Genomic DNA, 15,578 nt, shown 5'->3' on the forward strand with positions numbered 1-15,578 from the left:
AGTTGCTCTGTGGCATGTGGGGTCTTCCCGGACCAGAGCTCGAACTCGTGTCCCCTGCATTGACAGGCGGCTTCTTAACCACTGCGCCACCAGAGAAGTCCCTTAATTCTGTTTAAAATACAGTATGTCTTAATTGGTATCCTCAATGTGGGCAGTTCTCTCTGGCACACAGGCTGGTGCCGGACAGATGAATGTGGGCTCAGTAGCTGGGCCTTCTCCACACCGAGCCAGACACCTCATCATAATGCCCGTCTTCACCCAGCTTGGTTGAAGGCCATTGTAAATGTCCTTTGGCGTATACATTTTGGGGCTTCTGTGAACAGGACGCAAGCGAGTGAAGCATCTGTAAAATGTATATTTCATATTTAGGTATATAAAATATATATAGCTACGTCTGGGTGCGCGAATGTTCAGCCACCTACAAAGAGAATAAATTTGATCTTTCAACTTGACTGGGAAGCGCTCAGAAGGTTCTAGGGACCGTGGGGGTAAAACTCAGCTTGGCAATAAAATGATTAAAACAAAATCCTTCCATTTAGTTTAAAAATGCCTTAGAAGTTGGCGATTTCAAGACACATGCTTCAAATAACCACCCCCCGCCACCCCGCCCACCTGCTACCACCTAAAACTTTGTACAACAAAAATAATCCAGCCCAGCTGTCTTAGACTCATCTGTTGCCTCTTGATAGGCGTGAATTTTCATCTTCACAGCGTAAACACAAACCCAAACATGATTTTCCTAAAAGTTTTTTTGCCCTATGAAATACGCCTGTAAACTCATCCTAACAAAAAGCTCACTGGCATGGTGAGAGATTAAAATAAGATCACAAGCCCCTAGACTAGTTTTTGTGGATTGTCTCTTTTCTCCAAGATCAGTGGGGTCTTTACAGAAAAAGGATATTGAGTGCATCTAGGCCTTTGGAGATGTTATTTTTCTAGACGACCCACAGTCTGCTAGTTGCAAGTTGCTTCATGAAGCAGGACTAAGTCTGCATCTTTGAGAGTGGGAGAGCCCCACCCGGTCCTGCGGGATGTGCCCTCCGGGGTCTGACCCCCTCTCATTATGGGAGCATTTACCTGTCTGGGGCTGAGCCAGCGCTGCATGACTTTGCTCCCTGTGTCTTCAGTTTAAATTCAGACTGTCCTCCCAAGAAGACAGCTGAAAAATACTCATTCTCAAGAGGGGCAATTTTAAAATAAAGTATTTCTGGAAGTGGCGGGGTAAGACCTGCTTTCTCCTAAGTATATTATGTTTTCTGCCATTAACTTTTTCTTATATTCTACTAAAGTGACCTCATCATTTCAAACATGTGAACCTAGTTTTATCGTGTTTTTTCTACGTATTTCACTGTGAGTATACACACTCACATTGTATGTATGTGTATATGTAATTTTTTTTTTTTTTGGTTGGGAAGAAAAGATACCTCATTTTGAAACCTAAAGGGGGAAATAAGAAAAGCCCTTTGTAATATATTGCCATATTATCACTAAATCCCCTGACAGTTGTGACACAGAAGCAAGTCACCTGTCACTTAAGCTTGAGGTCTCTTTAATTTTCTCCTGGAATTCGCACCAGGCTGTCTTTAATTTGAGGCCTTTATTGGAATTCTGAAACCTCTCTGCCTCCCTGGCTCTCAGATCTATTCTGAGAGCTGTTACAGAATGTATACAATAACCAACACAGGGATTCGAGAGAGCTGCAGCTCTGTTTATTTAACACTCTAGAGGGATTTTTGTGCTTATTCGGTCCTGGCTGCCCGGCTTTCAATATCGCTTTGACAACCATTCTGCCCTTCTCATTAATTTTAAACAGTTAAAACACAGGAAAAAGAGGAAAAAGTTTTCATTATTAAAGTGCTTTACTTTTTAATAACAGAGGATTCTGTCCGCCAGGGGAAAGGGCATCCTTGCTAATTTCACATTCATATTAAAAAAAAAAAACGCAAGGAAGGTGACAGTTTCGCTGCTGAGGTGGCTTAACGAAAAGAGGGCAGCAAAAAGAAAAGTTTGCATTTCACATCAGTTAAGAGGGTAAAAAAAAAAAATCCTTGTTAATGACAACAGCAAATGTCCACTTTCGTAATACAGCTCCTGAGTGACTTTTCTCTTGACATTTGAGTGGATAAAACCCTTAGGGGGACCATGTACCGTGAAATCAGATAGACTGTCATCAACCAAACAGGTAGCAGGAATGATTTGACTAAACTAAAAACGTTTTCAGGTTGTTAAGTCTCTATTAACACAGAGACGAATGTCTCTCCGAAGAAGGAGGCTTTTTCTTCTCCTCCCTTTATTCTTTCTGCGGCAGCTTTAAATGTGAAAAAGACCGGGGTGAGGGGGTTAGGGTCGATCAGCCAGACCCAGGGGCTCGCACCCTGTCCTCTACAGGAGTTAAAAGGATCATGAGCTGGGTCTCCCGCTGGTGAGACCCACACTGGGGGGTGAGTGTGGGTAGAGCTTAATTAGCACCATCCAAAGAATCAACATCTTCGGGGAGGCACATTAGCCAGATCGGGTTCTTTTGGATCTTGGTTTCACGTTGAATAGAAAGCATTCGTGTTAAGATACAGGAAACAAAAGCCACTTGTTTTTAGGGGGATATAAAGAAAGGAAATCTTTTCTCTGGGGTTGCTAAAGGCTGAAAAGAAAAGTTTTTATCTCCCTAATATTTTCCATCTGTAAGGTCTTTTATGCAGACAGATGTGAGTTCTTACAGAGGGACAATTGGCTGCAAAGATCCACGCCGTCCTCTTGAATGTGGTTTGCTGGAGCAGCCCACTCCTCAGTGGGTTCCTGGGAACTCAGCACAGAGGTCTGGGCTGAAAGAGTGAATCTGAAACACTCAAGAGTCTGAACCTCCTAGGAATGAGGAAGCATGCTCTAGGATTCAAGGGCAGCCTCACCTGTGGTCAGGTGACTGTGGGATGCTCTTAGACAGGAATGGCCAGGCTGCCACCGATGAGTATAAGGCAGGGGAGGAGGTTGAAGACCTAAGCAGGCCATACAAGATTCCTTTAAAACCTGCTTGTGTCCGGTGACGTTTTAAATGCCTGAATTGGACTTGGAAAATTCCGAAGTGTCTCCAATAGACTTTGATTTTGAACGTGAGTCATAAGAGGCCAGGAAGAAAAGTAAATAAGTAAATAAAGGAGAGACATGATCCGCTGCCTCACCAAGCCATCCTCGTCTTTGCTTGACTTTAGCGTCTGTCTCGCTCCCTTTTTTTCCCTAGTAATATTGAAAGGATTACCCTTGTTGGTCCCTCTGTGGTTACTGGGTGATTTTACTGTTATTAAATCTGTTATAAACTGCTTCATTATTCCTGACTCTGACTGTCTCTCCTTTAATCCTTCCGTCACCCTCCCAGAAACCCCGCCCCGTCGGCCCCCAGGAAATCCGAGAGCGAGCCACGGTCTTGCAGACAGTATTTGAAGATTACGTGCACTCCAGTGAGAGGACGGTCTCCGGGGCCAAGAAAGGTTGGTCGATCTCTTAGGTGATTGTGGATGGATAACCCAGCAGGGCATCGTCCCCACCTCCACCTGCACGCCCCCCAGACAGGTTGAGAGGCCAACCAGGCGTCTTTGCTCACCAGCAAAAGCCTTCAATCTCCCTAATTCTGCAGGGTTTGGAAGCAGGCACGGAAAGGCTTTAAAGTGATATTAAATGTTAATTTCATCCTTCCCCGTGTTTTGCACAAATGAGGCTTTACCTTGGCTTACATCAGGACTAGAGCTTTGACCTAGCAACCTCGATCTCAGGGATCCATTCTTCTCTTTCTTTGAAAACCAGATGGAAGAGATATGACATGTCAGTAGAAATAGTTGTAGAGATGGAAATTAGAGATGAAGGCAAGGGCTGGAATTATTAGACCAAAGCAGTTCCTATTTGAAAGTACAAAGAAAAATGAGAAAGAACAGTGCTGAGGAAGGGCCATAGGCCATGAACCCAATTCCTGGGAAATTTACAAAAGAGTTAGGTATTAATTTAATATTCAGTGCCTTTATAGGATAAGTTGGCCCCTAGGATCACCAAGCATTAAGGGTGGACTCCACAGTTCACTTTGAGCGCTGAACAGAGCACGGGAGAAGGGAGCTTAGAACAGCTGCGTGTCTTTCATGCTGGAGCATGTGTGTCTTGGCTAGTGACTTACCCCCATGTTGGGGGATCCAGAGTTCTTTTTGATAGTTACCTACTATTTTGAGAAGAATGCCAGGCTGGCTTACCAATAGATGAACACTATAGAATCCTTTCTTCTTTTTATGAATTGAATCTTTAAAAAAAAAAAAAATTCCTTTAACAGATATTTATTGAATTGGGTGCCGTTCCAGGTGCTTGGGCTACACCAGGGATCAGAACAGACAAAAATTGTCACCTTTAGAACATCCTAGTGGGGGAGCAGAAGATGAACGCAATAAACACAATAAGTAAATTATGCATAAATTAGATAGTCTAGGGAAAGGTGATGAGAACGGTGGAGAGAACAGAGCACGTGAGGGAGCTGAAGGGGGGAGGGCGGAGCAAGCCCCGTCCTGCAGGTTGTTGCCTGAGCAGAAATCTCAAGAGGGACCGCCCCAGGGCTCTGACAGAGGGCAGCCAGGCGGGTTGGGGCGTGGGGGTCAGAGTGCACGGGAACTCCGGGACAGCAGTGTGGCTGGAAGGAGGGGAGGGGTGGCAGAGGAGGGGCGTGGAGGCCATCCAGGGGACCCGGTTACCACGAGTGGAAGGGGAACCATTGCAGGGCTTGGGGCGGAGGTGTGGTCTGACAGGTCTGAAAAGGTCACTTGCTACTGAGTGAGAACAAACTCTGCAGGCAAGGGTGAAGGCTGGGAGACTGGCCACCGGGCAGTTATGGCCATCCAGAAACAGATGACAGAAATAAGTCAGTCAGCGAGTATTTGCAAGTGCTTGTTACGTACCTTAGCACATCACAAAGTCAGTCCTTAATCAGAACTACCCAAGATGAGAGGTGAAGTCCCAGTAATTGCCCCATAACTGCTGATAAATAATTAGTGTGTATTCCAGTCTGGTTTCTGATCATACCCTGTCCTAGCGTTTCCCTAAAGTGAATTCAGCAACTCCTAAGGCTCCTCCTGAGAACCTGCCTTTAAAGGTGTACTGGCACATTCTGTCAAGAGGAATAGAATGTTTGTCTCAGTGGAACTTTAGAGTTTGGTCATTTGTTGGAAGTTAGGAAATGTCAGCTTTCTTTTTTTTTTTTTTTAAATAAATAAATAAATAAATAAACAAATTTATTTATTTATTTATTTATTTATTTATGGCTGCATTGGGTCTTTGTTGCTGTGCGCAGCTTCCTCTAGTTGCCGTGAGCGGGGGCTACTCTTCGTTGCGGTGCGCGGGCTTCTCATTGCGGTGGCTTCTCTTGTTGTGGAGCACGGGCTCTAGGCGCGCGGTTTTCAGTAGCTGTGGCTCGTGGGCTCTAGAGCTCAGGCTCAGTAGTTGTGGCGCACACGGGCTTAGTTGCCCCGTGGCATGTGGGATCTTCCCGGACCAGGGCTTGAACCCGTGTCTCCTGCATTGGCAGGCAGATTCCTAACCACTGCGCCACCAGGGAAGCCCCAACGTCAGCTTTCGGTATGATGCATAATCAAGTGTTTGCAGCAGGATTTCAGGGTTAATAGCAGAGTTACAGTGAAGAGAACACCAACATTATGATGTCAGTGTCAGAGGTAATTTGGATATTCTAGCGAGCCTACAACTATTTCAATGTGACTGGGTCATCAGAGTAAAAATTACAGTAAATAGTCCTTAGAGAATGCGATTTTGTGTTTTTTCTCCTTATCGTTACCATTGAACTTTATACCAAGAAACAGACAGGGTTACTTGCCTTCTTTTTAAAGGATGTTGGAGTGGGACCAGTCCCCAATGTTTATGTACCAAGAAGGAAATAAATATATCATCTTTTAAGGAAACTGCCTGTAGAAGATCTCAGTCACCCCACAGCAGACATTAGGTTCTCCCCTATTCTTCTCTCTCCTCTTACTTAGGATTGAGTTCTGGAGGTTTGGGGGGAATATACACATAACTGCCACACCCTAGGAGTTGATACTGTCTTTTGCATTTCAGTCTGCATATGCAAATTCCCCACTACTGACTTGCTTCCCTTTATGCCATTTCAGAACCCACCTCATGAATAATTAACGAAGCAGCTGGGTTTTGCCTTCATGGCAGAAACCTGGTTGGAAACTGGGCCAAGTATGCATTTGTTTTCCTTTTGCATTTTCTGACCCAGTCATTGCTAATGACCTGAACTTTATCGTGGTCAGTTTCCAGAAGCAGTTACCCCTTTTTCCCCTCATGTCTTGCATCTTGTAGCTAGAGCTTCAGGTGGTAAAAATTGTGGTAACCTAAGTTTGAACTCCAGAGTCCTGAACAAAAATTTCAGAAAGCGGAGTCCTTTACCTGCACAGCGCCACTTCCCCTGCGGTTCGAGCCGCTCTTCCCTGGAGAGCAAGGGCTGCACGTGTAGGGGTTGTGCCTGGCTCTGAAGGGATGCTTCTCGAAGTCAAGAAAATGCAAACTACTGAAATCATCCCTCTCCCCTCAGTGTGATCGGAGGGAGGTTGGCTCCTTGGCCAAATGCTTTGTCTTTAGGAGAATTAGAGCAAGTAGCCTCCTTTCACCCTTTCTTTGGGTGGTCATCACTGTTGATGTGCCTGGTAGGAACATGCAACGCACCTTCTCTGTACAGACGCGTGCTCTTCTCGGGCAGGGGTGGGGTCAGGAGGGGCGAGGATGAGCTGCACCTTCCAGGCTGCAGTTCTGCTCCTTTCTGCCTCCTTGACCCAAAGCCTCATCTGCAAGATGCCGCTGTTCCTGATCAGATGTCCGAGAGTACATTTGGTTTTATTGCTCAAAAGGACAAAATGTCCTTGGAAGGTATTTTGAAATAGATTTCCCTCAATTCTGTCAGCCTCTGGCTCTGAAATGGGACTTGGTGGCGTGCCACTGCCTGCTCTGATTGGCTAGAGCATCATCCGTCTTCCCAAATAAATGTCTCCTTTCAGGACTTCTCGCCTTCCCGCTCGCCTGGGGCCCACAGCCCTCTTCCTTCCACACGTTCCTGGTGCTGCCAGCAGGGCCACTTCCTGCCCTTTGGAAGGTCCTACAGACAGCTGCGCTCCATCTGAGGTTCCTGCTTCTCTGAATTAGCCAAACCTGGGAGTCTGTGCATGTATGTGAGGATGACCAACTGTCGCTGTCCCCAGCGAGACAGGAGCCTTGAGGACAAGGAGGCTTAGTGCAAACAGGCAGTGAGAGATGCTGCCTGACCAGTTGTCGAGGGAGAGAACTCTTCTGCCATTTCTTGGCAAACTCATTATCCCCGTAAAGCTGTTAGTTGAACACCTACCTCTCCCAGGACAGGGGCTCTTCAGCCTCAGCTCTCAGGATTGGTGTAGAGAAGAGGAATCCTCTCTGATCTGCCCATCTGCTCAAGCTCAAGAGTGAGACGCGTGAGGAGGCCTGGGCCAGTATCGGGGTAAATGAGATTTTAGAGGTGCAGACTCTTTGCTTAGGCGTGGCGTGGTTCCAGTCTGCTCTTTCTGTCTAGAGTAAACGTTGGGGGTTGGGAAAGAGAGGGAGGTGGAGAAGAGGCTGGTGTCTCCAGGGTCATGACAGTTGTAGAGCTTTTGCCTCTGAGGACTTGAATATGTGTTGGAACTCTCCAAACAGCATGGACCATTTGAAATGTTAAAGATTTGCCTTGAAAAACCTCGTCCCCAGTTATTAAAAAGGGGAGTAAGCACAGATTTAAGAGAGGGGTACAGTGGAGTTGCCTTGGTTATTATTTCTCATCGATTGGGAAAAGGAGTTCACTTTGCTCGGTAAATAGAGCTTTGATGGGTTCCCAGGATCCTTCCAGGAGCTGATCTGCTAAAATGACACTTTTTATTACTGTTCATAAACGCCCGTCTCCAGGTGCTGCTGGGATATTACGTTTAAGCTGTGGGCAAACTTGCCAGTCCAGTGGCTCAACAAGCGAGGGCGAGAGAGGCTGGTGTTTAGTGCCTGCTTCCGTCAGAAGCAGTGCAGGGCGGGGCTCCAGGGGAAGTAAAGTCAGTGGGGATGGGGATGGGGAACAGTCCCAGGAGTTTCCCCCCCCCGCCCGTCCTGTTGGAGTGAGAAAAGGGCAGACACTTGACTGTCACTGTTATCGGGAGACATTTAAGGGGAACGAGGTATAGGAAAATGATTCCTCAAAGGAGTGCCCAGGGACTTCCCTGGTGGTCCAGTGGTTAAGACTCCGCGCTTCCAGTGCAGGCGCACAGGTTCAATGCCTGCTCGGGGAACTAAGATCCCACGTGCTGCGTGGCGTGGCCAAAAAATTAAATAAATAAATAAACATAAAAATAATTTTTTTAAAAGAGGAGTGCCCAATTAAGGGGTAGCCAGAGTGCCACCCTCCTGGGAACCGCCCCTGACCAGTGCCAGGTTGAGAACAGGGGCCTCTTTCTTAACTTTAAAATAGGACCGAAACTTTCATGGTAGACTGTCTGATGAACAGCTCTAAACCGCTGGCAATCCTCAACAGATGAACTGTTTTGTGGGCTATTTTAGAAATAATTTTCTTTCTCTTTAAAATTCTGTTTTTGTTTCCTTCTTTACACATTCTTTGAAAGGGTAAGAAACCCTGTATCGATCGATTATGGATGCGTTAACACGAATTCGGTTTTAAAATCCCATGAGTATATGGAGAACTGATGTCAGTGATTCCTCCAGATGGGCAGCTGGAGGTGGCACTCCGGGCGGAGACAGTGTTTACAGTAACAATAATGTATAGTAATAATAAACATAAGGGCAATCATAATAAAGCCTTGTGAGCCTTTTAAATTTTGTGACATTTGCATGTATTAACTATTTGAAAAAATAATAATTCAATTAGGGAAAAATTTTCCCAATATAAAGGTCTGATGATTTCATTTTTCATAAGGAAATGGTATACATTGATCCTGTCTTAGTTTCTTCACTCATTCTCTCATTCATTCATTTATACAACAAAAACCTGCTGTGTGCCAGGTACTGTGCTAGACCCCAAGACTATAATGAAGAAGAAAACAGGACCCTCCCCTCTAGGTTTATTACAAGCTACACAGTAAAGTGTGAAATTTTATTGGGTTTATTCATTGTGGCTGGTAGACTTAACTTATTTTTAGAAATTAAAAAAAATACACAAGTATGGCTTTAGGTTGTTGATGTTTGTTGTGCTGTCCTGGTTGTGTGTGCATCGTGGTCCGGCAGGGTGAGCTGCGCAGGGCAGCCCTTAGGCCGGGGCAGCTGAGACCTGTCCTGACCGCCTCCCACCCTCTCACTGTCTTTCAGCCCTGCAGTCCTTCATCCGGGCCTACGCGACCTACCCCCGGGAGCTGAAGCACATCTTCCACATCCGATCACTCCACCTCGGGCATGTGGCTAAGAGCTTTGGGCTAAGAGATGCCCCTAAAAATCTCAGTGCCTTGGCCACAAAGAAGAAGAAAGCAAACCTGAAAAGGTAAGGTGGGATGAATTTGTCCTCTGTTCAGATTGGCAGCCATGAGATGGTGTGGGGGGCTGCTGTGTGCCAACTTGGGTTTTTGTGGTAAATGATCACCAGTATCTGCCCTTCTCTCAGTATTATGAGTGCTTGGAACAGCTGGAAAAATACCTAATCTGAATGCTTTTAAGGCACTTGCAGAATTTCGGTGATGGGTCCTGACCCAACTCCTGTTGGGTCCAGAGTTGTGGGGATTATTGGAACAGCAAGACTGCCCACAGATAGAGTAACTCTGGGGCTTTTCACACTCGGAGCTCCAGATGTGCTCTGGTCCACCCTGGAAAGCTTCGGGGACTTGAAGGAAGACTGTGGTGTGTTCCATGAAACTCTGCTGGGGCCGTAGGGCTCCTGTAGGCGGGCTGGGCATGGGGGCTTGGCTGACACGCACCTCCAGCATTGAGCACATGTAGGGCAAGTGCAGTGGGCTCTTCTCCCTCCACCCCCTGCTCCCCACGCCCCCCCCAAAAAAAAACACGTTAGGAACTGTCCAGAGTCGGAGTGAGAGGTGTTGCCCTGCAGGTTGGGCACTGGGCTCCAAGTCCGTCTTCACAATTTCAAGAGGTCCTGAGATGATTTCCCTCAACGAAATGTAGTTGTAAAAGGTCTTCTTTCTCTCCTCAAAGACACGGTATTCATGGGAATTTCCTGGCAGTCCAGTGGTTAGGACTCGGCCCTTTCACTGCCATGGCCCTGGGTTCAGTCCCTGGTCAGGGAACTAAGATCCCGCAAACCACATGGTGCAGCCAAAAAAAAACACACGGTGTTCTTTTAGTCCCAGCCCCAGCCCTTTGCGGGAACTAGAGTATCTTAGATACCAGGAGCTGCTTTTATGGGGGATTTAGGGCAGATCATTGTTTTTGCTTACTAATTACAAATGCCAGTGTATCCTTGCCCTGCCACTGAGCACCTGTGGGCAGTACCACACTCTCCTACGTGACCCAGCACAGTGTCTGTCTCGCATGTTCACCAAGAAGAGCCGGTCACGTCATCAGCCTCATCAGGGCCCAGGTTCTCTGGTTGAAATGGCAGAGAGAGAAGCCCGCCCAGTGCAGGGAGATGGCTGTTGGAGTTAGGGGGCTTGGCCTTCGGTTCCAGCTCCAGCCTGACGTGAGCTTGTGAGCTTTGGACCATGTCTTTGCTTAATTTCTCAGAGCCTCATTTTCTTCAGCTACAAAAGGGAAAAGGAAATCCACGTTTTTAGCCACTTCACAAGAATCAGAATTAGGTGATACGTGTGACTGTGCCTTTTGAACCATGAAGGGCCATCCAGATGAAACACCTTAGGATAGAGAGCTGGAGAGCCAGTGAGTTAAGATTCCAGAACATCCAACTGGATCTGTCCAGGGACTTGGCACTTAGAAGCCTCTTTATAATGGATAAAAGGTTGCCTAATTCTAATTCCCATTTTGGAATTTTTAAGATGCTTGGTCTTTTTTCTTATAGTAATCCCCCTCATATAGGGCAACATTCCAGTAGTTCTGTGAGGCAGGCATTTCCCCGCACGCTCTTCTCCGATGCCCGGACAAGACTGAGACACGTCCGGCTCTGGTTTCTTCCAGGACGTTTTGAGGTGCAGAGTGTTGCCTGCTGCCGCACTCTACCTGTCCTGGGCAGGGCTGTGGCCAGAGACCCCTGTGCTCGAGCCAGGTCCTCCCAGAGGGAGAAGGTGCCTCAGCTCCACTCCAGATTTGGGACTGCCGTGCACCAGAGTTAGGTTCCTGCCTTTGGGTTTGGGGTAGCTGACATCTGTACATAGTAACTGGTTTTAAGTATGTGACAAAACTATGAGGCTCGCAGTCAGGTCTGGAATGACCTCCTAGTGGTCTGGAAGCCTGGTCATCCTGTCCCACCGTCTCTAAAACGCCGACACCTGAAGGAGGTGGGAATCCATGTGCCACATGATCACTGGTAAGAAACACGTATTTTGTTTATTCCTCTTCCTGCAAGTAAATGGGACGCCAGTATTTTATTGTCAGCAGCTGATCTACCTTTGCAAGCGTTCATAGCAGCTCTTCAGACTGGGTGTGCCCAGCCCTCACCCAGGGAAGGCAGGGCGGGAGGCTCGAGACACTGGGAGTGGGGGGAACTCGGAGCCAGCATTGTCCTTACCTTGCGAAGCCGCCAGGGAGAGAGCAAGCCGCCGCCTCCTGCTTCAGCTGACCCGCGCTGGCAGATGGGCACCAGGACCGCGATACCCCTGTGAGCAGGGGATTTAACAGGGCTTTATTTAGGGAAGAATGGGCTGATGAGCCGATAAAGAGCATGTAAGATGGTATGGGGCAGCCTTTGACGTCTGGCTGGCGCGGCTGGGGGCCGGGTGGTGAGTAACAGCAGCGTGTCACACGATCACTCTGCCCGTGACAGTGCTGCTCTCTGTTCTTGCCATGTCACCACTCTGTTACAGCGACTTTTTGCGTTGTTACGCCCTTCTTTTGAAGGCATTTCTCCCCACACTCCTTACACCCTCCCGCCCCACCCCTGCCTTGCTAATGCAGATGGGCAGTCAGGGATACAGTAGGTACCTTTTTTATTGGGGGAGGTCTTGTCACTCCTGGAGGAAGAATGGCTTTGCAGCTAATCGGCACAGGGACCGTATCACTGTGGTCGGGGAAGCGGCAGAGAAACTTGACAGATTCTCCGCACCTCAGTCAGGGCTTGAGCCAATGCCAGTTGCCACTTTTTAAGGAACAGGAAAGAAAAGCCCATTAAACCCCACACAAGTGTGGGGAGTTAGGCTGTGGCCACAGTGATTGTCCTGAGCCGTGGCGTCTCTTCTGAAATCCATCTGTCAAGGAAGAGAATGGATTCCTTGGGTTTTGTATGGGTGGGTAAAATAATAGCACTAAATTCTCCAAATTATTCTGCATTCCATTTTATGGTGTTTACTGCCTAGAATAATTATGTTACGTGCAAACCTCTGATATCTGCAAACCAAATTTATGAGACCGTAAGCAAAATCCCGTCTCGCCTGCCATCCCCAAGCAAGGAGTTCACCCAGGTGTTAGCGGATGAGGCCAGGGCAGGTTAGGCGTGGAGACTCCCGGGCATTTCTGTGCAGTGACGGGGGAACTTTTATCCCGTCTATATGCCTTCATTCCTTCACTGGACCACTTTTCAGAAAAAGGAAAAAAAGAGTTAATGTCCCCAGATAAGGTCTTAGTCAGCAGGGCTCTCTCCGTCTCCTTTCTGAGTCCTCAGTTCTGAAGGGAAACAACAAGTGTCTTCCCCCTGCGCACAGAGACACAGAGTCACGAGCACTCTTCTGACACTGACACACAAGCCTGTCAGAACAGCCCCCCCACCCCAGGCACCTACATATTCACGTACACAGGGAGTCGGTGCTGCTGGTAAAATTTTGAATGGCCCCTTAGCAACATCCATCATGAACACAGCATTTTCCTCCCGTGAAATGCAGTTCTTATTTTGAAGCTAGGTAGATTCAGCAGTCCCTGAGAAGCAAAGGTAACATACCTTCCAAAATTGCCATCTTCCCAGGAGTCGCTGAGACCCAGCGCTGTCTGCTCTGGGAGGGCAGAGCTGTGTTGTTTGCCTGGGTGTCTGTCTGTCTGTCTGTCTAGGCAGTCACACATGTGAGTAGAACCTGTCCAGGACCAGTGAGCAGACAACTTCCTCATCCGTTTGACACTCTGTGGTCAGTGGTTCAAGGGTATAGAAAGTAATGAGCCTTAAAGTCTTAGTGTGGGCTTCCCTGGTGGCGCAGTGGTGGAGAGTCCGCCTGCCGATGCAGGGGACACGGGTTCGTGCCCCGGTCCGGGAGGATCCCACATGCTGCGGAGCGGCTGGGCCCGTGAGCCATGGCCGCTGAGCCTGCACATCCGGAGCCTGTGCTCCGCAGCGGGAAAGGCCACAACAGTGAGAGGGCCTGCATACCGGGAAAAAAAAAAAAAAAGTCTTAGTGTTATGTTGGCAATGTGAAAGGGCGAGTCTGTTGGGTTTAAACCACCCTATCTCATTGGGATTATATGCTATAATTGTAAGTTTACTTTCCCCCAAACAGTTTAGTTTGCAGCTACCTAAGGCTGGTGTCACCACTGGCTTCTACCATCTGGGTCTTTCTGAAGTTCTTCTTAGTGCGTAGAAGATTCCTTTGTATAAATTTTCTCAAACCAGCCCAGCTAAGTGTTACCTGGTAGTTGTCATTTGATCAGAAAGTAGGGCTGTCTGATCCCTTAGTCCTTACTGGATCTGGGTGTGCTTGGTCAGGGCTCAGCAGGCTGGGATCCGTAGTGGAAGGGGACATGGGGCTGGTCCCCTGGGGCCTGGCCTCACATCCTAGCCACCATACCCAGCACGACAGAGCATGTCCTTCTCCTCTGTTACTTCCAAAGTTCTACATTTAGTGTACTTGTTAGAATAAGGAAACATCCTTCGGGAGGTCATTCTTGCCAGACTTTCCTCATCTGTGAAATGCTTTATCATTGAAGTTCAAATCACAGATTTTGTAGACCTCCACTTCAGGGTCATTTTTCACCTTTTTTTTTTTTAATTTATTTATGTTTCTCTTTTTTCATTGACGTATAGTTAATTTACAATGTTGTGTTCGTTTCAGGTGTACAGCAAAGTGACTCAGTTATACATATATATTTATATATTTTTCAGATTCTTTTCCATTATAGGTTATTAAAAGATACTGCGTATAGTTCCCTGTGCTCTACAGTAGGACCTTGTTGTTTACCTGTTGTATAGTAGTGTATATATGTTAATCCCAAACTCTTAATTTATCTCCCACCCCCCGCATCCCCTTTGGTAACCATAAGTTTGTTTTCTATGTCTATGAGTCTATTTCTGTTTTGTAAATAAGCTCATTTGTATCATTTTTTTAGATTCCACCTGTAAGTGGTAGGTGGTGTTATGTGATATTAGTCTTTGTCTGACTTACTTCACTTAATACGATCATCTCTAGGTCCATCCATGTTACTGCAAATGACATTATTTCATTTTTTTTATGGCTGAGTAGTATTCCATTGTATACGTATACACCGCGTCTTCTTGATCCATTCCTCTGTCGATGGACACTTAGGCTGCCTCCATGTCTTGGCTATTGTGAACAGTGCTGCTGTGAACATAGGGATGCATGTATCTTTTCAAATTAGAGTTTTCTCCCATTTTTCATCTTTGAAGGCCTTTGCTCTGTCCCTCTCTGTGATTCTCTCACTTTTTCAGTAATTATTAAATAACTTGTGAGAGTTACTGTGTTGAATAGACTCTACTTTGAGAAGTTCATACCCCCATCCGCCATCTCCCTGCCCCTCCACTTGTTTCTTAAATGCTGACTATGGGAGTGTCATGCAGTAATTAAGAGTCTGGGTTTTACCCACACAGGCATCTGGGTTGGATCACTTACCATTTCTGTTCCTCAGTCCCCTCACCTCTCAAATAGTGGCACAGAGCCTCGCAGTGTTGTCTGGGGATCAACCAGGTGACGAGTACAAAGCATCGACACAGTGTCTGGGACATGCACACGGGGGAGCCTTTGTGGAGGTGGTGACCGAGACAGGAGCGTTGGTTCTTCCCGCCGGCCTTCCTCACACTTAGAAGCATCCCTGGAACAGAGAGAGTGAACCTGTCATTAACTGTCAACCTTTTAGCACCTCGAAGTTTTCTTATGAGGAGCCACCTTGAAAACGCAGAGCTGGTCCCCTCCAGGACGAGCATGAAGGTGCTGCAGCGCCTCTCCCTGCAAAGCAATATTCTCATCGTTAGGAGCCTCTTGCCGCCAGTTTTTACGTGGCATTTACAGCCTCCCTGACATCACTTAATTAGCTGAAGGCAAACCTGGAATCTTGCCCGCTGTGAAAATTCTCTCGATTTCCTCGAGCCAGTCATCGTTCTGTAGGAAGACAGAGTGGCCAGACGTGAGGTCCGAGGCTGGACAAAGCCCCGTTTGGAAACATGGGGGTTCCTCTCTGCACCCGACCTTGGAGCAGCGTCCTGCACTGCTCATCCCTCCCCCGATCCCTCTGGCCTCCGAGTCTCCCCCTTCAGCTTCCCCACCCTGTCCCCA

General features: G+C 47.3%; 1 protein-coding gene across 1 annotated transcript in view; it reads left to right on the plus strand.

Moving 5' to 3' along the window:
• DDX31 (DEAD-box helicase 31) overlaps positions 1-15,578 on the plus strand; it is a 71,476-nt gene that overhangs the window by 44,726 nt on the left and 11,172 nt on the right. Inside the window, exons 18-19 of the mRNA XM_081236346.1 lie at positions 3,368-3,479; positions 9,343-9,511. Of these exons, the coding sequence (XP_081092472.1) occupies positions 3,368-3,479; positions 9,343-9,511 (281 nt within the window). The remainder of the gene's footprint in view (positions 1-3,367; positions 3,480-9,342; positions 9,512-15,578) is intronic.

The sequence above is a fragment of the Mesoplodon bidens genome, assembly GCF_964165515.1.
Source record: "Mesoplodon bidens genome assembly, chromosome: 6".
In the NCBI taxonomy this organism is placed as follows: Eukaryota; Metazoa; Chordata; class Mammalia; order Artiodactyla; family Ziphiidae; genus Mesoplodon; species Mesoplodon bidens.